We start from the raw sequence: 24,393 nt of genomic DNA, 5'->3' as shown, positions 1-24,393 counted from the left end.
GGAATTTACAATCACAGCAAGCAAGCAGCAGCCATTTTGTGGACATGTTATTAGGACAAGCTTTGCATCATGCCAAAATCTTGTTTGTCCACCAGAATGGGGCACCTGATGCTTATGTCCAGGCACTGGCTGCACAATTAAATGGTTGAGGAGGGAAGGGGTATGTTAGGAGAGCAGTGACATGTAGGAAGTGCAGAATGGAAAGTGAAAGTAATTGCTTGTCCCACCTCTATGCCTAAGGTGTAGATAGGGTTGCCACCTTTTAAAAAAAAGTTTAACGGTCAGTGGTGGGGGTGGGAACAAAAGGGGTGGACTGTGACATAAAGGGGCAGGCTGTGATGCAAAAGGGGAGGAGCCATGTTGGAAGACAGAGAAAAGGGCCAATTTCTTTTGTTAAAGGAAAACTATACCCCTAAAATGAGCACTTAAGCAACAGATAGTTTACATCATATTAAAGAATCTTACCAAATTGGTCTATATAATTAAGTAAATCTTGACCTTTTATATCTCTTGCCTTGAACCACCATTTTGTGATGGTCTGTGTGCTGCCTCAGAGATCACCTGACCAGAAATACTACAACGCTAACTGTAACAGGAAGAAGTGTTGAAGCAAAAGACCGAACTCTGTCTGTTAATTGGCTCATGTGACCTAACATGCAGGCCCGGACTGGCAATCTGTGGGTTCTGGCAAATGCCAGAGGGGTTGCTATAAGGTCCCATAGAAAGTCAGTATTTAGTGGGCTGGTGGGGGTTGTTTGGGCATCTATGTGGGCTGATTGGGCCTCTGTGTACCTGAAATGCCAGGGCCTATTTAAATTCTCAGTCCGGACCTGCTAACATGTATGGCTTGTTAGGTATGTTTGTGTGCACAGCAGTGAATTGTACAATCCCAGGGGGGCCGCCCTTATTTTTTAAAATGGCAATTTTCTATTTATGATTACCCAATGGCACATACTACCAGAAAAGTATATTATTATGAAATTGGTTTATTTACATGAAGCAGGGTTTTACATATGAGCTGTTTTATAGAGACCTACATGGTTTGGGGGGTATAGTTTTCCTTTAAGGGTATTACAAATTTACTGGCAACTGCATTGCCGGTAAATTTGTAATACGTGCCCTTGGCAGGTGTTTACCAGCTAGGCCGGTAAAATACTGGCTGGGTGGCAACCCAATGCATAGAGGAGGTGCAGGCAATATATGATTAGCCGTGAGTTCTAAAAGAGTTTATAGCAGCTGTGGAGTTTTTTTTTTTTAAAGACAGAATTTGGGCTTTATATTTAATTTGAAAAGGACTTTTATTATACAGCTTTTAATATTTGGGTGACAGGTCCCCTTTAAAGGTGACAACCCTAACAGCTCCTCTTCTCTGAAATACCCTCCAAATTTTTCTCCAACTTTCTCCCAATTTCTCTGCCTGTAAAAAACATTTCAAGAGACATTTACTCTCATCAGACTGTTTTTAACCTGAATAATTATAAGAATTGTGAGTGATACATCGAGTTTGTTACGCCTGTCTGTGGTACAGATGTATGGGTTTAACTGTACAAATGATAAAGACTGCAAAAGAGAAATGTGATTGGCAGGGCTTCGGTTATAAATGGAGGGAGCACTCTAGGGGTAACACAGGGATGCCTCAGACAGCGCACAGCTCCTCACTGCAGGGATACCGTGTGACGTAACTATGACGCAGGCTAGTCACATGTTGCCCTGCAGTTTACGCCCTTCTTCCGCCCACACTGACGGAGTATAAGCAGTTAAGATGGCGGCGGAAGACCTTGTGGGAGCGCATGACAGCCGGCACTGAGTGGAGAGGGGGTGGGGGGACTGCCACATCAAGCTAGTTTGTGGAATTGTAGGAGTTAACAGAAGGAGGGCGCGAGTGATCAACTCCAGTGGAACCGGAGAGGGAGTGAGGAAACAAGTGTGAGGTGCCCTTGAGCAGGGCGGTGAGAAGAGACACTGAGGAGAGGAAGAGGCGCCGGCCCCAGCTGCTGTCATGTTCTCGGTGCTTTCTTGCGGCAGGCTGGTGGCCAGAGCGGTGCTTGGTGGCCTTTCTCAGACGGACTCTCGGGACTATAGCCTGGTGACCGCGAGCTGCGGCTTCGGCAAGGATGCCAGGAAAGGAATCCTAAAGAAAGGCATGTGCTATGGGGACGACGCTTGTTTTATTGCCAGACACCGGACGGCGGATGTTTTGGGTAAGTGGGAAGCGTACTTCCTTCTGTCGCTCAGTGTCATTAAGTGCTCCGAGCTGCAGAGCTGTTGTCACTCCACACTGTGTTTATAAAGCCAATGGTGTGTGTAGGATATTGAGAGTGGATCAGCTCACTGTCTCTGTAGGGGTGTCCGGTAATGAAGCTCATGGAATAAAGCCTGTATTGCCTCCTAGCAATGCTTCAGTGGCCCCTGTCCTTACAGTGAGCCTGGCACGGCTAAGAGCTGCAGAGCCACTTTAACTTTACTGGACTGTGCACCTAAGGTTTCCCATGGGCTGTCAGTGTCAGTGTCTGTGTCATGCCCAAGGTCACTATGGCCTTCACTTGCATGTGAAGTGTTCACTGGCAGGTTATTTACAGGGAAGTATTAGCAGCCGCTCAGTCATTAGCCATTCCTTCAGTGTAGCTTTTTTATGCCCACAGATCAGAACTAATTAGGTCTCTAATATTAACAAGATGGATGGTTACTCTGGGGCTCAGTCAAACTGTTGCATTCCTCTAACCACCAGTGTTCCTTTCAGTGACTGAAGGTTCTAGTAGGATACTGGACATTCTGTAATTCAGAAGCCGCTCTCTAAGGGCAGAGACTCGCGTAGAGATTCAGGTAGATTTAGTCACCCCGCCACAAATCGCCTTTTCTTCGGGCGACCAATCTCCCCAAACTCCCTTCCCGTCGGCTAGAATCTAAATTGCTGGCGGGATGGCACTCAGAGCACTTCCTCGTGAGGCAACTTCGGAAAACGAAGCACTGCAAGTGCCATCTAGCCTGCGGGAAGGCAGTTTGGGGAGAATTGTCACCGGGCGACTTATCTCCCCGAATCTCCTCTTGTGTCTCTGACCTAAAGGTCAGCTTTAGACATTTACAATATTCAAAAATGCATTTTAACAATTATGAATAAATTGCTTACTCCCCTCAGGCCTCTACTGTAGAAATATAAAATACATCAGCCTAGGGTTATTTGTATCCGAGCTCTATGCTGCCATTCTCTTTGCTATCCTCTGTCTGGTCAGTCTGACACATGCACAGTATGGTCAATATTTAGCCTTTACTATATTGCACAGTGCAAGGGACCTTAGGGAAATGAACAAACAGAATAGCATGGTGCTCCCTGGTGCTTTCCCACTGAAATTTCCTAATGCAATGCATGATTTAGAGAGGAAAAATCATGTTATTAATAGGGGGCACCCTCAGTAAATTTTGCATTTTGCTTGAAACTGTTTGTTTTGTTTTCTTAGTGACAACCTTCTGCTCTATCCAGTGTGAAAAGCAGGTTTCGTAATTTATGTATGGCACGGTTTTTGAAACTTTTAATTCAGGTTCCTTTTTAAGGTGCACAATATGATCAGTCCCCTCCCTTAGCTCATATGAAAACATTGCTGTTTTAGCCACTTAAGGAAAAGAATATTTAGGACAGCGGTAAGTTTTCAACCCCACGTATCACTAATGAAGCATTTAACTGTGCATACTTTGAAATAATCCCCATTTATTGCAAAATAAATGGACATTTTGGAGATCATGTTCAGTAATATTACTGTTGCCTGTTGTACATCACACTTGTATGTGTCTTTACTAGCAAACTACAACAAAAGTTTGTGGCAGTTCATTATAGTCTGCGAGGTCTCGTGTTGCACAAGTTGGTGCAGGACCCATGGGTTACAGCAGTGATCCCCAACCAGTAGCTCGTGAGCAACGTGTTGCTCCAGTGGTACCGAAGCAGGTGTTTTTTTTTTAATTTTGGGTTTGAAGGCAAGTTTTGGTTGCATAAAAAACAGGTTGTACTGCCAAACAGAGCCCCCAGTAGGCTGTCAGCCCACATAGGAGCTTCCAAATAGCCAATCACAGCCCGTAACTGGAACTCTCATGAGTTATTTATGCTTGTGTTACTCTCCAACTTAATTTACATTTGAATGTGGCTCACAGGTAAATAAGGTTGGGGATCCCTGGGTTACAGGCTGGAGATGTGACACTGCTTTCTCTGGTGATGTCCAACTTTATTCTGCCTGTATCATCTGAAGGGACAGATCAGGCACAGGTTTGGAAGGGACAGGTTAGAGTTTGGTGTAGTTGGAAGTTTGCCAGTTCTTGCGTCAGTATCTGAAATGCAATTACTTTGTGGCTAACTCCCTTCGCCTTAAAGGAGAACTAAACCCCACAGTGAAAAGTCCCCATGGGCCCCCCTCTGCTACACCCCCTTCCCTGCCTCCCCCTGCTCAGTATTACCCCAGAATTGTGGGGCTGTTTAGTTCTCCTTTAACATAGTGGCTTCATATTTACCACATGTGGGATAGTAGCTATTTAATTTAAGGTGCAATTTTGCTATAGGCTTGTTACCAACAGCAACCAGCAGGTAGCATTTATTGGTCACATATATAAGGACTTTTCTTATGTTAATATGAATTAATAAAACTTGGTAAAGTTTGTGCCCTCTAATCACAGACAGTTAGGTTTGTTTTTTCATTTTTTTTCTTGAAAAAAACTAAAATCGCTTGGGAAATTCTTTATCATGTAACCTTCCTTAATCTGCCAGCATTGTAGATCCGGTTGTCTGTAAATCTTAACATTACACATGATTAATAGGTCCTTGTCTAATTTACCCTTCTTCAGGGTTGCTATCAACAGGGCCGCCATCAGAAATCAGGGGGCCCCGTACGGCAAAATTTTCTGGGCCCCCTGGTCCCTGCCCACCCCACAGATCCTGTCCCCAAGTCCCACCCCCAAAAAAAAACATTTGTGGTCAGGGCCTCCCTACAAGTTAAAAAAATAATTGGTGGTCAGGCCCCCCCCCATAAATTAAAAAAAATTCATTAGTGGTCAGGGACCCCAATAAATTAAAAAAATTTTAAAAAATTTATAAAAAAAACAGTGATGACAGAGCCCCCATAAAAGTTTTACTAAAACATTGGTGGTCAGGGGCCCCATAGAATATAATAATAAAAAAAATCATTGGTGTTCCCCCTGGTAAAACCATTTACGATAACCCCCCCACCCTGCTCTCAGTGCGCTGCAGAATCGGTTAGGGTGGGCGGGGCTATAGTGCTTAGTAGTCCTGGTAGATCTACACAGGGATTGGATAGGCTTATCCAATCACCATGCGGCTCTAGGGAAACTACCAATAGTTTAGAAGCTGCGGAGGGGAAAGAAGTAATTCACGACAATTCAGTAATAGGCAGGCACCACTCCGGAACGTCCATCAAAAGTAGAATCCAAGAGCCAAAAATTGAGTATAAAAAATATATAATTCTTTATTTTACATTACATCTAAAAGGATAAAGCCTGCCGCGTTTCGTGTCACGCAGGGACACTTAATCATATGATTAATCGGATCAATGCTGCGACTTCATCCGACATTTCTATCTCTTACCTTATTTCCGTTGCATGCGATTTGGCGCCCACGTTTTGTCGCATCGCGTCGGATTGCGCTGAAAACATCCGTGTAGTCCTACCCATAATGATCTGACCTTACAGTTTTATATTTGCTTCTTTCTATTCAGTCAGTGCCACTCCTGCTATTATGCAAGGTAAAAACTGCCTCAGGTGGAAGGGTGCGGAATGTGTAATTGTTTGTTTAGGCAGAAACTTAGATTTCTTTGCTGGTAGATATTTAGCCATTATAGTCACTCCGAAAAGGTGGGCCAAATTGCCTAATAATTGCCTAAATCTTTTGACTGTTTTCTTGACTGCCAGATCATTCTGCAGTTCGTTGAAGGACGGGTTTGTTCATTTCTATTTAAACAAATCAACCTGTTTGCAGTGGTAGGAAAGGAAAGGTAGTTCACAGAAACACAAATTAGTTTAGCATCAGTGCTTTGCAGAAAGGGCATACTGAGAAGGAAATGCAGGTTTGCTGCTCAAATTTTTCTGTTTTATGGAATACCATATAGGCTAGAGCTCAACCACTGGTTGTTGATCAGATCCTGTTTTGCACCAATAGGGGCTCATCGGTGCAATGCAGGGTTTCATGATCAGTATACGTAGAGACAGGGAAGTGGATCCACATGAAATGCATTTCTCCTCAACTGACATGAAATTTACACCAGATGTCAGTAACAACCCCAAGTTATCCACACATACAAATAACTCAAAACAAATAAGTCCATAAATTAAGTTTTTTATTTTGAATCTTGTATATAAATGTGATTTGTATTTAATTTGTATTGTGAATTGACCTGTCCGTTCTATAAATGTATTGTTCTAATGTACAGTGATGTATGTGCTACATAAATAATAATATAGAAATATTTATGCTGTTTATTGCTTATGCTATGAGTGAGTCTGCAGTGAACTTTCTGTATTTGTGTTAGAGTAAATCCATGGGAACTAGGGGAGAAATAAAAACTCCATGCGGAATGTAGTGCTGTTGGAGTTGAACTCAGGACACCATTGTTGTAGTGCTATATACCTGCATAGTAAAATATATCTGAATAGTAAAATAAATACTACTTTTAATAACAATAACTAGATATGTCTGCCATAAATAGGAAGCCATAACAAAGGAAATTTGTTTTTGTTAAAGCGCTATACACCTATTGTAAGACTCTGTGGAATATGCTGGAACTGTAAATACATGCTAATCATAATAGATGATGCGTCTGCATCTTACAGTTGTGTCACGTCTCATCAACACTGCGACATGATCTGACAATAGCATTAGCATCCGACGTGACCCCTGCGTTTTTGCGCATCATGGCAGATCACAGCGGAACCGTCCGTGACGTCCTGCCCTAAAATACGTCATTTATCTTCGACTTTTCTACTCCATTTTAAGGAAACTTGCTATCTCTGCTTTTTATTTTTATTTTCAGTGTAGGTTGCAATTTGGGTAAGCAGATTTCACTGTAGCTGTACGAGTATGAATGAGCCGAAGCTGCTTATGTCCTAATGTTTCTAAATCACTTTAAAATGTAAACATGTATATACAGGTATGGGATCCATTATCCAGAAACCTGTTATCCAGTAAGCTCCAAATTATGGAAAGGCTGTCTCTCATAGACTTCATAATCCAAATTTTTTAAAGATTATTTCTTTTTTTCTGTAATGATAGACCAGTACCTTGTACTTGATCCAAACTAAGATATAATTAATGCTTATTGAAAACAGAACCAGTCTATTAGGTTTATTTAATGTTTAAATGATTTTCTAGTAGACTTAATGGAGATCCTAATAAACAGAAAGATCCATTATCCAGAAAATCCCAGGTCCCGAGCTTTCTGGATAACCGGTCCCATGCCTGTACTGTTTTTTTTTTTGCAGTACTTCGTACATCTGCAGTTTGGTTTGATTCAGATAGTTCTGATAGTTTAGGTGAAGCCACTTTTCATTCTTGCACAAAAGCACAGAACAGGTGCTACAGAGTTTGTCTGTACCAAAAGGGACTGCCATCATTTAAAATCAAAGGTTCCTTGTGAAAAAGCAAGGCCTATTATTAACCTGTGTAACAATTCATTGGGGCTGCATATGCACACAGCTTTTTACTCAACTTCACATTTGTTAAAGGAGATCTAAACCCTAAAAATTAATGGCTGAAAATGCCATATTTTATATAATGAACTTATTGCACCAGCCTCAATAGCAGAAATGATCCAGGACTTCAAACTTATCACTGGGGGTCACCATCTTGGAAAGTTTCTGCGACACTCACATGCTCAGTGGGCTCTGAGCAGCTGTTGAGAAGCTAAGCTTAGGGGTCTTCGCAAATTATCAAGCAGAAAATTAGGTTGGCCTGTAATATAAGCTGATGCTACAGGGCTAATTACTAAATTCTGTTGACAGTTGCACTGGTTTGTGTGCGTCCATTTAGTAATTATCTGTATTAATTAGGAACCAGCCTTATATTGTGACACTAATATTCTATGTGTACTGTATATTTTAAGTCGGTCCCTAAGCTCAGTAAGTGACAGCAGCACAGAGTATGTGCAGTGAATCAGCAAAAAAGAAGATGGGGAGCTACTGGGGCATCTTTGGAGACACAGATCTTTACTGCTAAAGGGCTGTGGTTGCCTTGGGCTGGCATAGAAGCCCAAAACATAATATACAACATTTCTAGCCTACCTCTTTAGTTAAGCTTTTAGCTCTACTTTAAACCATGCAGTCAAAGTTTAAGCATCAAATGATATAGTATTTGGAAATTAGATTTCTGCAAATCACAACTTTATGTTTGTGAGCTGCAATGGTGAGTCACAGTATGTTGAGGGAAGCTTTGTGTGAGAGCTTCAGTTTTCAGATCTGTGACCAAAAAAGTTCAGTGAGTCATGCAGAATTCTTTGCTTTGGACCATAAAAGGGATTATGGGATTTCAGAAGGCAATATTTTACCTTAAAGGGAATCTAAAACAAAACAAGAAAACTAAACAGAGAGCGATCCTCTATGCATTTTTGCAATTTACAGTACTTTTCTGGTTTTAGTAGTGTATGAGATATTTGAGAGGTCGGTGTCTGTGACCTTGTCTATGCACATTCAGTGAGTTTAGTTAACCTTAGGGATGCTGACTCTTGTTCTAAAAATGCAAATATCCCAAAAAACCACAAAATTAGAAAATGAATGTAAGTTGCGGAAGAGCTCAGATGTACCCTGAGTATTAATTTCTTGGGTTTAAACACCCCCCATGGGGATCTCCACCTAATTTTTTAAATTAACTTATGTAAATATTTTGGCAGCTTTTCATTGTTCAAATGTTAAACATTTTAAATGTCTTTCAAAGTTTTTTGTTATAATATTTTCATATAAAAGCCATGTCTGTTAGTCTCTTTGTTTCAGGTTCTTAGCCTAGACAAAATGTAGCAAAAGTCTGTTCTCCTGCAGGTCTTTTAATTAATTGACTTCTCCTGTTTCAAGTGTCAGAACTAGAAGTGAAGAGAATATTTAAGGGATTTAAACACTGCTGCACTGCTCAAACATACATTACTGAGCTGTTGTTGGCTTACAAATCCTAGCATATTATCAAGGTTAAAGGGGTTGTTCACCTTCCAACGCTTTTTTCAGTTCAGTTGGTTTCAGATTGTTCCCCAGAAATAAAGACTTTTTCCAAGTACTTTTTTTTTATGTGTGACCGTTTTTCTAATATTGAAGTGTTAAGTGTCATTTTTCACCTTCTGAAGCAGCTCTGGGAGGGGGGGGTCTTAAATCCTTTAAACTGTTCTAAACTGATACATTTAGTGGAGAATCCCTGAGTTTCATTAAAGGCAGCATTAGAATTGATACAATAGTTGCTAATACTTCAGAGATACTGCTGACAAAAGTATCAGACTAAATGTTGCAAAATTGTAACAGTTCATATTAGACATATCCAAACCTTCCCTGGAACAATTACAGAAGGTTTAGATACTAGCTTGTAGAACCTGTTCTGACACTTCTTTGTTTCCCTTATCTTTCCTATATTTTAAGTTTACTTTTCCCTTTCCATTTACTAGGGTAAGATGATGATGAGTGCAATGTGACATTAAAATTTGTACATATGATAATATGTATTGCATATTACATGAGAATACTTTGTGTAAACCCTTCTTTATTTATTTTTCTTTTCTGTATTTTCTTTACAAATATCAAAATATTTTAATAAATTTGAATTTTAAAAAAAAAATTGTCCTAACAGTTTAGAATCTGCACTACTGATTTGCGGATCGGGTTTTTACCTGACCCTAACCCGCCCTCCATGAGTGCCCGCCTGTGACTTCCGGGTTCCCTTTATAGACCTGCGCCACCCCGCCGATGACATAAGGGCGGGGTGATAAGGCATACGTCTGTAAAAAGGGAAGCTTGTGAGATTTCAGTTCAAGTCTGGTGTGCACTTTAGTGCTTTTACTCTAAAACAATCCTACAGGTATGGGATCTGTTTTCCAGAAACCTGCTATCTAAAAAGTTTGAATCATGGAAAGGCCATCTCCCAAAGGCTCCATATTAAGCAAATCATTTAATTCTTTAAAAAAAAAATTCTGTCTGTAATGGAAAAAACGTACTTTTATACTTGACCCCAGCTAAGATATAATTAATACTTATTGGAGGTAAAATAACAGAAAGACCCCTTATACAGAAAACCCCAGGTCCCATGCATTCTGGATAACAGGCCCCAAGGCTTTCGAAACACTCTTCGAGAGAACACAACCTTATGATAAATGACATGTATTTTGGTTCTACACAATTCTATTCTTTGTGGAAACAAGTTGCTTTGTGAAATGGAAGCAGACATTGTCTAAGGCTGTCTGATCTGGTTAAGCTGAAGGTCATGCAAAAAGATTGTAGTTCTGCTAGATCTAGTTGTGACTAGCTGCAACAATAATTTGTTTGGTAATAAAAAGGCACTGAGATGAAATCTCACATGCTGTTCTGTACACTGTACCTTTCGGCACCAAGCATAGAGAAATATGCACAAGGCAGGTCTCCTACCAATTCAGCCTGTAAAACAGCTTGATGCAGCTCATACGTGGGATGTGGAAAGGAATGTACTAATAGGTAGAACTGTCACTGCTGTATCAGGCTCGAACCATTTACCCTCGTCATTAAGCCCCATTATTCTGTTTTTTAGAATACAGGCAGCCCCTGGGTTACATACGTGATAGGATTTGTATGTAAGTTGAAACGTATACATTTACTTATTGGATGCAACTTAGACAGATGTCTGTCTTAACATAGCATGTATTTTTACTTTTCTGTGCTCTGCAGTAGGTAACACAAACCAGAGGTAGGGCTACCACCCGGCCGGAATTTTACCGGCCTAGCCGGTAAAACACCTGCCAAGGCTGGTATTACATATTTACCGGCAATGTAGCTGCCGGTAATTTGTAATACCCTTAACAAAAGCCCTTGCCCTCCGGAGGAAACTTACCTTTTGTTCGTCATGTTGCCCTTACGCAATGTGGCCCTGCCCCTTTTGTGGCACAACCCCCGCAGCCCCGCCCCTTTTTGCATCACAGCCCGCCCCTTTAGTTCCCGTCCCCACCAGGTGGCAACCCTAACCAGAGGTAAAGTAAGTTATTAAAGCTAAATGCTAATAAAAGTCAAGCAAACCATAGTGTGTTACCGTAACAGCCCCAATATGTAAGTGTGAGTTGTATGTAAGTCCGGTGCAGGCCCAGACTGGCAATCTGTGAGTGCTGGCAAATGCCAGAGGGGCTGCCATAAGATGCCATAGAAAATTACTATTTTGTGGCCTTGTGGGGAGCTCTGTGTACCTTGATTGCCAGGGCCTATTTTGACTCCCATTCCAGACCTTCCCGGTTGTATGTAACCCGAGGACTCCTTGTACTGATGAATTCCAGAACATTTGAAGATCCATTCCCCAGTTCATGAATATTACTGTTTCTAAAAAATACTTGTGAACAAGACAGAGGAGGCGACTTTGTGAAATACAGCCATGTAGCTTTTGTGTAAATAATTACATTTCACACTGTAGATCTGTTCAAGATATTATATTGATGTTCTCTTTGAGAGAATTGCTTGGAACTCAGTGAGCACCACGGAGCGATTCTTTTCCTTCTTCCTCCTTCTTTGCACGGCTGCGCATACACAGCAAAAAGAAAAGCCAAACTTTAACTAAAAAGTCGACTATTTCATTTGACTGAGCATGCGTTTGCCCCAGAAAATTTGAAGATAGAAGAAGCTGGAAGAGGATCGCTCCATGGTGCTCACTGGCATAACCCCGGGCCAGTGCAGTTTTCTGCTAATAGGAGCACCGGCCCAGGGTTTCAGGTAAGTCAATACAATCACTTGGGGGTGCCTAACACCCAAGTACACAAAGCCTTTCCTTCTCTAAGTTTACACTCTTAAAGGGGGACTCCAATTGAAAACTGTTTTTCTTTTTTTTTTTCTTTTTTTATAATAGTGTCATTTAAGCCACTATATATTAATAAAAGCTTTTAATGGTTGTTACTGATAAATGTTCTAGCAGCATCTGCCTGTCTGTCTCCTGAACTCTGGTTCTAAAACAATGAAGAAGCCAACATCTGGAGCAGAGATTTCTGGTACATTGTTTTAAGAATCAGAACCAGAGAACAGAAAGAGAGAAAGGAATACTGCCTTCATTTGCAATTACATTTAAAATTGGAAACATTTAATTAGATATATTGGTAAACAGCCTGTGTTTTTATTTTTGTTTCTTTATGCACAAAACATTTTTTGGTTGGAGAACCCCTTTCGTTATCATTCTAACACTGGAGACATAAAATACAACCATTTGTTTGATCCTTTAACCAAGTATTCAGGGATGGCATAAAAATGAGTGGTGCTTTTTATAGAAGATGCCATTAGGTGGCCATTCTGTTTTTATAAAATACTCGTTCATGGCTTCTGTGAATGGAAAACAAAAGAATAATATTCATACACTGCAGGACATATCCGCAATTTGTGTGACTGTGAAGTGCATAGCTGCACATAAATCAGCTTAGTTTATCACCATTGCAATCCTGAGGTATAATAGGTTTCTACTTCTAAATCAATGGGCTTTCCTGTTTAATCTCATTCACAACCCACATCAAGTTAGATTTTTCCTGCGTGAGTCACCCGGCTGAAAGTTACAAGCAGACAAATGCTCCACATTGTGCACATAGTTGCCAGGATATTTGTAGCCTCCTGCTAGTCTTTCATATGTCTGTGTTAGCTTTATTAGAAAGAATATGTTTGTGCAGCTAAATCACTTTGTATATCCAGTGGCTGAAATATATATTTTCAAGTTAAGTGCACTAGTTTACACTGATTCAGCTGAAAAATGTAGCAGGCTTCTGCACTGTTTTATGACTTTAATAGGCATGCACCGAATTCAGCTTTCCAGAGCTTCATAGTCCGTTTAGATTCAGTTTGATTGAACACTTGGGATTTGGGCATATACCAAATGCTCAGATTTACTAAAAAGGTTGTGGTGCATTTGTAGATATTGCATGCTGTTTGATGGGACCACTATGTGGCTTAACTGAGACATAAGGCATAAGTTAAAATTAATATAGCGGCAAAGTGCTGTGCAATATATTAGTTCTGTATAATAAAGAAAAAGGTAAAACTACAGAATTAGCTCTGAATAGCTTCACTTGCAAAGACTGATCCCAAATTCATTATACAGGTATGAGATCCGTTATCCAGAAAGCTCAGAATTAGGAAAAAGCTGTCTCCCATAGACTCAATTTTATCCAAATAATTAAAATTTTTGAAATGATCTTCTTTTTCTCTGTAATAATAAAACGGTAGCTTGTACTTGATCCCAACTAAGATATAATTAATCCTTATTGGAAGCAAAACCAGCCTATTGGGTTTATTTAATGGTTATATGATTTTCTAATAGACTTGGTGAAGGTATGAAGATCCAAATCATGGAAAGATCCCCTTTATCTGGAAATCCCGATGCATTCTGGATAACAGATCCCATACCTGTAACAGTTAAAGATTTGGGCTGAGAGCCTATTAAAAAGAGATTATTTTGATTACATACTTTGTAATTCAAAACGCTTTCCAGTTTTTCTTAAGCATATACTGTAGAGAAACCATTGTTTCACAATATTACAAAGTCCAAACAAATTGTGACTGGGTGACCTAGAATCAAATTTAGTGTGAATTAAGCTCCAGGGCCTGATGGAAATCACTCACAACTATATGGAGCTTTTTACAGTTTACAAGATCATTATTTCTGATTTTGTCAGGTTTCCTCTCATCTGTTATGGTGCCAGTGGATTTGGGGAATGCTGGTAATTCCAAAGAGTTTGCAGTGTCAGCCTGGAAATGATGGGCCTATACGTTTGACATCTGTAGAAGGGACATTATTAAAAAATCTTCAGGAGAATTACATTTTAATTAGTAATGTTTTGTGAATAGATAGATCATACCCACAGACGTTCTTGCTCTTTATGATGTAGGAAATCTGTGTTGCAGAATGTGGGCAACTTTGTCAACTTTTAAACATCTGCCTTATAAAATTAAGTATTTTATACAGAGTGGTTGTTAGTACAGGTATAGGATCCCTTATCCAGAAACCCGATATCCAGAAAGTTCCGAATTACGAAATGGCTGTCTCCCATAGACTCCATTTTATCCAAATAATCCAAATTTAAAAAATGATTTCCTTTTTCTCTGTAATAATATAACGGTAGATCCCAACTAAGATATAATTAATCCTTATTGGATGCAAAACCAGCCTATTGGGTTTATTTAATGTTTAAATGAATTTCAGTTAGACTTAAGGCATGAAGACCCAAATTACGGAAAGATCCCTTATCTGGAAAACCCCAGGTCCCGAGCATTCTGGATAACCGGTCCCATACCTGTAGTTCATTCTGTTATTGGACTTGAGCTGTTTGCTGCAGTATTTACTAATGAGTCCACTTTTTAATAGTGAAAGAGATACTGACACCAGAAAGTAACCTTTTTTTTTTATATCTATCTTAATATTGGCCTTCCATGCTACTTATAATTTTGCCATAAAGTATTTGCCCGATGCTTTTACATTGCTTGTCTGATTCCCCGTGTTTGTCTATGAGGGGGCTGCCATACTTGTGCAGCAGAAGTCTGTTAGCATTAAAAACTTTAGGGCAGAGACACATGCTCAGGCGACAAATCTCTTCTTCAGGGCGACTAATCTCCCCAAACTGCCTTCCCCTGTCTTCATGCCAGCTAGAATTGCCGGCAGGATGGCACTCGGAGTGCTTTGTTTTACGAAGTTGCCTCACGAGGAAACTGCGGGTTACTTCAGAAAACGTAGCGCTCAGTGCCATCTGCCGTCGATTTACATTCTAGTCGACGGGGAGGCAGTTAGGGGAGATTATTCGCTCCAAAGAAGAGGATATTTGTTGCTGGACAACTAATCTCCCTGAATCTGAGCATGTGTCTCTGCCCTTAACTGACAGGCTGAGATGGGACAGTCGGATGAAGGAACTTCAACTGACAATTACTTACAAAAACAGACCTCTCCGCAAGAAATGATCAACGTGCCCTATAGGTAACTTAAGGGGCAGATTTATCAAAGGTCGAGGTGAATTTTCAAATGAAAAAAATTTAAATTTCGAGCTATTTTTTGTGTATTTCGACTAGGGAATAGTCCAAATTCGATTTGAATTTGAAAATAAAATCAAAAATTCGAAATGTATCATGTTCTATCTCTTTAAAAATTCGAATTCGATCATTCGCCATCTAAAACCTGCAGAATTGTTGTTTTAGCCTATGGGGGACCTCCTAGAACCTATTTCGAGTCAAAATCAAATTTTTTTTGGGGGGGAAAACATTGAATCGAATGCGCTATTCGTTTGATTCGTACTATTTGAATTCGGCCTAATACAGACCTATTCAATCGAAAATGGACCTATTCGACCAAAAAAAAACTTCAACTTCATTTTGGTTGGTCTTTTTGAATTCGAATTTCAACGTTTTTTCCATTCGAAATTCGACCCTTGATAAATATGCCATTAAATGTACATTCATATTTTTAAAAAGTCATTTTTAGTGTCAGTATCACTTTAAGGACATGGAGGAGGTCATTTAAAGCAATTGCAATTAAATCCATCCACAATTTATCACCATCCTTGCAGGGGATTTTGACAAACTGGGAATCTGGCTGGCTGTGTTTTATGTGATTCACCATTGATAAATGTAATGTTATGCACTTTTGCAGTATAACAATATGCAGATAATTGATATCATTCATGGGACTTTATGAGAGTGCCAGTCTCCAGTACTAGAAGGAACATTTACTGGAAAACTTCCAGGGAAGAGTGGTTCAATCATAATGGAAGGTCTCTATTATGAATAAAAGCTGCTCAAAACTCAGATTGTTTGAAAAAAAGAAGTTTTTAATGGGGTATGTCAAATTGGGACTTTAATGCATTAAAATGCTAATGAAGGAATTGCATCCCCAAAACTTTATAATAAAATGTCCTTGGTAATATTCTTGAAGTCAAAGATGATCATGCACTTCTAGGTTCTAATCTGTGAGACTGTTAGGTGATGAAAAGGTTGTTCTCTGTTCCCAGCTAGAATGTGAGTAATCTCTTGTGGCACTGTGCAGTCTGCCAGCCTACTATTAGATTACAAGGTTCACATTTCGGTCAAGGCAAAATCTTGTTCTTGGCGGACACCTCGGACTGCAGTTCACAAGAAAAAGTGGCAGAAGCATAATGTCATGAGATGCTTTTGCTTTTGTCCTTTTATTTAACACTTTAAAATTGGGGTTGAGCCTTTTTTATTAGCTGGTAGAGTTGAATGCTAAAGTTACAGCATTATCATGGTTCTTTTCTTATTAAATTATTATTTTTGGTTTGAGGAGTTGTATTTTTTTGTATTTATATACAGTGTATGCACAGATGTTTGCTCTCTGCATTCTATACTTTGTCTAAAATCATTTGACTTCAACCAGCCCGTTTTTCCCCACAGGTGTTGCCGATGGTGTGGGTGGATGGCGGGACTATGGCGTTGACCCTTCTCAGTTTTCAGAAACCCTTATGAGAACTTGTGAACGTTTGGTAAAAGAGGGACGTTTTGTGCCAACCAACCCTGTTGGAATCCTCACCTCAAGTTACCGTGAGCTGCTCCAGAACAAAGTTCCTTTATTAGGTAAGTAATAAGGTCTTTAAAATGTGCTATTTTGGTCTAATTGATGACTAATTTATATGGTATACTAAGTACAGGTGTGATCTATTATTCAGAATCATTGGGACAGGTGAGTGTTTTTCTGTAATTTAGATTATAACATCCTATGTGGCAAATTCACTAACGGGTGAATTTTAATTGAATTTAATTGTAATGCATTTCTGGCATACAGTATATGATTTCACTGACATAACATTGTGGAAGATGTAGCTTTGTTTTATCAGTTCGGCTGGTCTGAGGTGGCAAAGTAAACTCTAGCGAAAGCGGTAACATTAAGTAAAATCGCATCTTGGTGAATTGTAGAGTAATAGCCATTCGACATAGCGAAAAGTTGTCTGGCGATAGGATGCGAACAAACGCTAGGTACGGTCTCGTTCGCTAGTGAATTGTCGATGTCCCTAGCAAAAAGCAAAGGACGGCATTCCAATAAGAAGAGAGGCAGGTTCATTTCAGTATCCTGCAAAAGTCGTAAACCTTATGCGTTTCGGGAATCAATCCCTTAATCATTATGATTAAAGGATTGATTCCCGAAACTCCTTATCAGAGTGCCACCCCTTCTTTCAACCCAACAAGCATATACCCTCCATCAAACCAAGACTGTCTTTAAAACAGATCTCCTTTTGTTATTCAACAAAATACACTTAAACAAAGATATAGGGGACATATAGGTCGTCTTTGGCCTAATGTGGTGCCCAGAGGTATTCTAAAGGTTACCCCAGAAGTTATAAGGGGGTTACAAAATAGAGCTTGAAAAAATTCCCTGCAACACCTTTGTCCTTTCAGACCCATTTTATCCATTATGTAGAGCCACCTTTCAACCTACCATTGTAGCTCTTCAGGAATGATGCTTTCTGATCTGAAAAAGCAGGTAAATAGTTCATGGTGCCCTGAAATAATAGTCTCCAACCTTAAAGAAGTAGAGGTGGCCATAGACGTTACAATTACGGTCTTTTCAAGAAAGAAAATTCATTTTTTACAACCTTATTGGTGTGTCTCTGGTTACCTTAAGGCTTCAAAATAGGAGTTCCAGATCATCCAGATGCATTCTTATCCAACTGAGCCATCATTGCCTTCTGTGCTTTTGGGTTGAAGGAAGGCACTAGGAACCATATAATATCCTTTTGGATATTTTCTCTTTCGTTTAGTGCACCAGTCATAAAATGTATATTTACACACGACTTTGTTTTTCCAGGAAGTAGCACTGCTTGTCTAGTTGTTCTAGACAGAACAAGTCATCAGTTACACACGGCAAATTTAGGAGACTCTGGATTTCTGGTTGTTCGAGCTGGTGAAGTTGTACATCGGTCAGATGAACAGCAGCATTACTTCAACACTCCATTCCAATTGTCTATAGCCCCTCCAGAAGCTGAAGGAGCAGTGCTAAGTGACAGGTATGTATCTGTGCCCTGTAGACTACATATGGTTCATGGTTGAAGGATGCAACTTACTGCTTAGCTTGCTAATTGTTTTTGTTGTGTAACTTAAAATCCGATGTACAGTACTTGTCTAGAGCCAGTACTTTCTACTACTGCAATCCTGATGTCATTGTGGTGTTTTAGAGCTGGAAGGAACACTTGCAAGTTGCAACCGTTCTTCTTTTTCTGCATCATTTGAAATCCTGACAGGGAAGGAGGGACTAAAACACTATGTTACAAATTGTAACAACTTCTCCACAGCTTACAGGCAGCATGCAGGAACTGCATAACCCACAATGCATTGCACTGTAATGGAGGATGCAGGCTAAGGACAAATGGCTGTTGATACAAAGTAACAGTCAGCCAGCTCAGCAAAGTAGTCCGAAAGATCAGCAGGAGAGCAGGGGGCTAGGCTTAGGGAACTGTTCCAAACAAGTCATAATCATGAAAAGTCTGCATATATTTTAATTGATATATTGCAAAGTTGTTTGAAATCATGTTTACTTTTCAAAAAGCGTAAGTTATGTTTTTGTGGCGTTCCCCTTTAAGTAATCCACTGACAAGAAGATACATTATTAGGTTAATATAGCTTTGTTTTGTAATTTTCTTTATGGAAAAGCAGATATTTCTCCAGATCCTGTAAAGGTGCACATGGCGCTTTTTAAATGAAAAGTGCACAAAATCTTCTTGAAATAGGATTATAAAGGCTATAGAATCCCTCTGGGGTATGCTAAGGAGCTTGTGGCCAGCTGTCAGGGAGACTATGGCTACTAAGTCAAGTTCAAAGCTGATGGGACAGTGTATTTAATAATCAGCTGACATCCACTGACTTGAAACAACCACTTCCATCCTGATGTCCTGGTATCTGTTGTTTAGGATATAAGTTAAAAACCATACACATGGCAGTAAATTCATTTCAATCTAATTTTAAATGAATCGAAGTTGCCCTCCCAGCTTTTTTTTTTCTCATCCCCCCGACCACACAGTTTGCAAGCTAAACTCTCATTTATCAATGCTGTATTTTATTTATGAAATTAAAATATTCTGCATTGCATCATTATCGTATATAACGGTGTAGGTCTATCTTCTCAGGGTTTTATGATGTTTCCTCGGAGGAATGCTTCCTGCCAAAGACTAGATAGAGTTGCAGGGCATGTGACCAAAGTCATCTCACTTTACCTTCACAGCAGTAAAACAAATGCAGCAGCAGCAGCACACTATGTTCTAGGCAAGGAGAGCACACTTCACTTGGCACAGAGCTCCATGATGGGAGTGTTTAGAAATCGTCTCTCTCATAGGATGCCTTTATAGCAGATCAAATGTAGAAACCTGGCAAGAGATGCACATTCAGCAGGAGCATGACCGTTGCACTTAACCTTGATATCTATTAGCTAATACTCACACACATAATATTAAATCCTGCTGTTCTCCTCTCTATGAAACACCTCTTTGGCTGCCTAAGGCTTAGAGGACTGTTTGCATGTGAGACAAGGTCACATGAATGTTACGCAATTAGCAATTGTTTAGTAAATGTCACAATCCTGTAATTTACATACGTAAAGTACACCATGTTCACTTTGTTTTTGTGACGAAGCAAAATACTCCCTACAGAATATTCAAGTGGCAAATTTGGAATTCGTGTGTAATTCTGTTTTCTTTTATCAAGATTTTGCATCTTAATACAGGTATGGGACCGGTTATCCAGAATGCTTAAGACCTGGAGTTTTCTGGATAAGGGATATTTCTGTAATTTGGATCTTCATACCTTAAATCTACTAAAACACCAATTAAACATTAATTAAAACCAATAGGATTATTTTGCCTCCAATATGGATTAATTAGTTGGGATCAAGTGCAAGGTATTGTTTCATTATTACAGAGAAAAAGGAAATCATTTTAAAAAAAATCTGAATTATTTGATTATAATTGAGTCTATAGGAGACGGCCTTTCCGTAATTCGGAGCTTTCTGGTTAATGGGTTTCTGGATAATGGATCCTGAACCTGTACCAGTATCAGAGGAGGGGTTTAACTGGTGCATTTCTTCCACTCCACATTGAGTATAATTAAAGCCACCAATCACCACTAGTACTGCTGGTTTTCAGGCAGATGTAGCTGTAGTATGAATAGTTCATGTCAGCAGTGTTGGGTGGTACAGTTATGCTCGTTGGGGAGAGACATGGGTGGTTTCAGCTATATTACCGCCATACCATTGAGGAAACACCTTTGTGTAGCCTTATGGTTTGTTTACAAAGATTCGTGGAAGGATAATAAACACATGCCACTGTGTCGGCCCAGGTGCAGACATGCAGCAATTTCAACACAAAATGCGTGGTGGGTGTGCATTTTAGGGATGCACCTAAAATAGTTGATTCGGCCGAATCCCTGAATCCTTGTTGAAAGATTCAGCCGAATACTGAACAGAACCTGAATCCTTATTTGCATTTGCAAATTAGGCGCAGGAAAGGAAAAAGTGGAACAAATTCTTCTTTTGTGACAGTCGCGTGATTTCCCTCCCCTCCCCTAATTTACATATGCAAATTAGGATTCAGATTCGGTTAGGCTGAATATAATCCCTGCTGAAAGGCTGAAATCTTGGCTGAGTCCCGAACCGAATCCTGGATTTGGTGCATCCCTTGTGCATTTTGGCGCTGAAATCTGCCCAGTCTACTTGCAGTTGGCCTGGTCTGAAGCAGTGTCTCCAGGAACAAACCAGGAACAAACTGATTCTCAGCATATGTGCTTTTTCTGAGCTTGCACTTATCCCCACTTCTGACATTTACTATAGGCATCTGAACATGTCCCCCCCCCTCCAGGGGGTTAATACCTAATAACATGCACATCACACTGAGAGTGCCAGATCCAGCAGACATGTGAACCTGATTGGCATTTGTCTTTTAGACTAAACAACTATGTGACTGTAAATAAAATGCATTGTACAAACTATACATATTTGTCTTTTCGTAGCCCTGATGCTGCAGACAGTAGTTCCTTTGACGTTCAGCTTGGAGACATTATTCTGACTGCAACTGATGGTCTGTTTGACAACATGCCTGACTACATGATTCTTCAGGAGTTAAAAAAATTAAAGGTAGAGTGATTTCTTTTTGTTGTGTGTGAAAAAAAAATTACACTTTTCCTCTTGGAAAGTGGCAATATTTACATTAGTCAGTGTCACATGCACATGGTTTGTCTTTACACACTTTTATTATCTTTATAACCTTATTTTGCCCTAGGAGTAAAACTCTTCTTTCTGTCTGTTTAGAATGCAAACTATGAAAGTATACAGCAGACAGCACGCAGCATCGCTGAACAAGCACACGACTTGGCCTATGATCCTAATTATATGTCACCTTTTGCACAGTTTGCCTGTGACTATGGGCTGAATGTAAGAGGTAAGCATGAAGTGTGGTCTATTAAGTGGTCCTTCAAGTTATGCAACTTATGAATGGCTAATGTGTACCGTAACTTTAAAGGGACCAATATTACTTAATTTCTTTAATTTGCCTTAACTTTTAGTATGATGTAGGCAGTGATATGCTGGGATAATCTGCAATTAATGTTTGAATTATTTAGCTTTTTGTTCAGCAGCTATCTCGTTGCGTATATCTGATATGCAGATATCTGGTTCAATTTACACTAGCAATCAGGCAGTGGTTTGACTGAAATACTTGAAGATAAATGGGAGAGTTCCTGAAAAGAAAGAGAAGTAATAAAAAAAAATTGTAGCCTTACAGAACAATAGTTTTTTTTGACTGTGGTGGCCTAATGAGGAGATAGGATTTTATCAATTAAATGATTTACAAGAATAGGGTATTCTATAAAATATTATGTCCTAGAGCCCTTTAAAAAACCAAAATTGGTGCTGTACGCTATCTCCTTGTTTAAAGGAGAACTAACCCCACCTCCTAATGAGTCACATCCACTAGCCTATATTTGCCCCCTCCCTGCTTCCTCCTGCATAGCCCACTACTTAAAAGGTGTAGCTGAATGTACCGAGTAGCGGAGTGGAGCTCATGGGCTCCATCTTTGGATCCTCTTCATCCCGGTGCATGTGCAGTAGGTGCAAACACAAAAGTGGCTCCAACTGGGCATGAATAAGAAGATACTGAAGATGGTGCTCCTGTGCTCCATTGAGCTACTCCGCATGGAGATGTCTGTGCCACATTCAGCAACACTTTTTAAAATAGTGGACTACATGTTGGGAAGTGGAGAATAGTTAATATTCTGTACAATCTGATTGTGTCTGTGAGTGCAAACACTCCCATTCAACTTAGATGAGCTGTTGTCACATGAAACATTTCTCACATGCAATCTTATAATTATGGTGCTGCACTGGAAGGTATTTGTGCAGAGTTTACTTTGTAGTACCCATGCTGACTCTCTGTCTTCTGTTGGCCCACAGGAAATAGAAAGAGCTAAGCAAAACCTAAGAAAGAGTGTAGTGCAAGCAAGACAAAGGCTTCAAGCCAAATTACTAACACTTACACAGAAGACAAGGAAAGTCAAACTGAAACATTACATTTGTCTTTCTTTTTTTTTTTTTTTTTTTTTGCAAGAAACAAAGCATATATAATACCCACAAAACAGGATTAATACTGTGCTAATTCCAGATAGTATACAGATAAGAACATATATCAGGACAAATGAAGTGCTTATTTCAACTATAATACACTCTAGAAAAATTTTAGGGTAATTGCAGTGTCAATTTCATGTACAAGAACATTAGAACATATATCAGGATGAATACCGAATTCAGCATTAAAGGGGTTGTTCACCTTTGTGTCAACTTGTCTTATGATGTATAGCAGGGGTCCCCAACCTTTTTTTTACCCGTGAGCAACATTCAGATTTAAAATGAATTGGGGAGCAACACAAGCATGAAAAATGTTCCTGGGGGTGCTGAATAAGGAAAAATTTGGTAGCCCCTATATGGACTGGCAGCCTACAGTAGGCTCATTTTGGTAGTACACCTGTTTTTTATGCAACCAAAACTTGCCTACAAGCCAGTAATTAAATGTAAGCACCTGCTTTTAGGCCACGTGGAGCAACATTCAAGGGGTCAGAGAGCAGCATGTTGCTCACGAGCCACTGGTTGAGGACCACTGATGTAGAGAGTGATATTCTGAGACAATTTGCAATTGGTTTTCATTTTCTTTTATTATTTGTGGTTTTTTAAATTGTTTAGCTTTTTATTCAGCAGCTTTCCAGTTTACAGTTTCAGCAATCTGATTGCTAAGGTCCAAATTACCCTAGCAACCATTTATTGATTTGAATAAGAGACTGGAATATGAATAGGGGAGGGTCTGAATAGAAAGTAAATATTAATAATAAAGCTATAACAATAAATGTGTAGCTTTAGAGCGCATCTGTTTTTAGATGGGGACAGAGACCTCTATTTGAAAGTTGGAAAAAATCAAAAGAAGGCAGCAAATCATTCACAAACTATAAAAAAAACAAAAAAAAACAAAAGTAGAATTGGCCATAGAATATACTAAAAGTTAACTTAAACCACCCCTTTAACCCTTATCTCGCCCAAATATACCTAACTCTCTATCCCCTTTTCTTCCATCTTATTTTTTTACAGCCTATAATGCTTCTTGGCCTTGCAACCACTGTTCTCACAGGGAAGTGGATTTCACATCTATTAAGAAAAAAAGTAGCACTGCTGGTTAGGGTGCTATATAAATACATGTTGATAATAATAATAAAAATAATAGGGCATGAGAAGGGTTAATGCAGTTGTGGTAGGAAAAGGATCAGGGCCAGAACTAAACAGGGGCTGTAGGATTAGACTGGATAACAATAGTGTTTGGGGAAGGAGGACATTTCTCATATTTGTATCATGTTAATTATTATTATTTATTTCCCCAGGTGGAAAACCAGATGACATCACCGTTCTCCTGTCAATAGTAGCTGAATATACAGACTAGATGGCCTGAGGCATCTTCAACTTTTCCTTTGCCTACTCTAGAACTGTTAATGCTGTGTTGCACTGTCTCCTGCTGGCAGGATTTGCAGTTTTTCACCTGATTCCATTGGTCAGTTGTACAAGTGATGCTGTGTGTGTAATTGGACGGAGGTCAGCACAACCACTACTGTCTAATCAATGAACCATCCTGTAGGGACGTGAAAGGTCTTACATGGGGGAAAATGAACCAGTTTCAATAATTTTGATTTTTACTACTATAGTTAAAGGGAAATGAA

The 24,393-nt window shown here is 39.6% G+C and overlaps 1 protein-coding gene and 1 long non-coding RNA gene across 2 annotated transcripts in view; one reads left to right on the top strand and one right to left on the bottom strand.

The window, feature by feature from the left end:
• The window catches only part of LOC121399498, a 26,228-nt gene extending 20,564 nt beyond the window's left edge, over positions 1-5,664 (bottom strand). The window contains exon 1 of the long non-coding RNA XR_005965084.1: positions 5,582-5,664. This is a non-coding gene — a long non-coding RNA (uncharacterized LOC121399498). The remainder of the gene's footprint in view (positions 1-5,581) is intronic.
• Positions 1,624-24,393, top strand: LOC108707164 (protein phosphatase PTC7 homolog). Its single transcript, XM_018244205.2, has 6 exons — positions 1,624-2,201; positions 16,558-16,737; positions 17,966-18,164; positions 21,154-21,277; positions 21,452-21,581; positions 24,061-24,393. The coding sequence occupies exons 1-6, from the start codon at positions 2,000-2,002 to the stop codon at positions 24,117-24,119; spliced, it is 894 nt and encodes a 297-aa protein (XP_018099694.1). The 5' UTR covers positions 1,624-1,999; the 3' UTR covers positions 24,120-24,393.

This window comes from Xenopus laevis, chromosome 1S (assembly GCF_017654675.1).
Source record: "Xenopus laevis strain J_2021 chromosome 1S, Xenopus_laevis_v10.1, whole genome shotgun sequence".
In the NCBI taxonomy this organism is placed as follows: domain Eukaryota; kingdom Metazoa; phylum Chordata; class Amphibia; order Anura; family Pipidae; genus Xenopus; species Xenopus laevis.
This window is presented reverse-complemented; position numbering and strand designations above follow the sequence as displayed.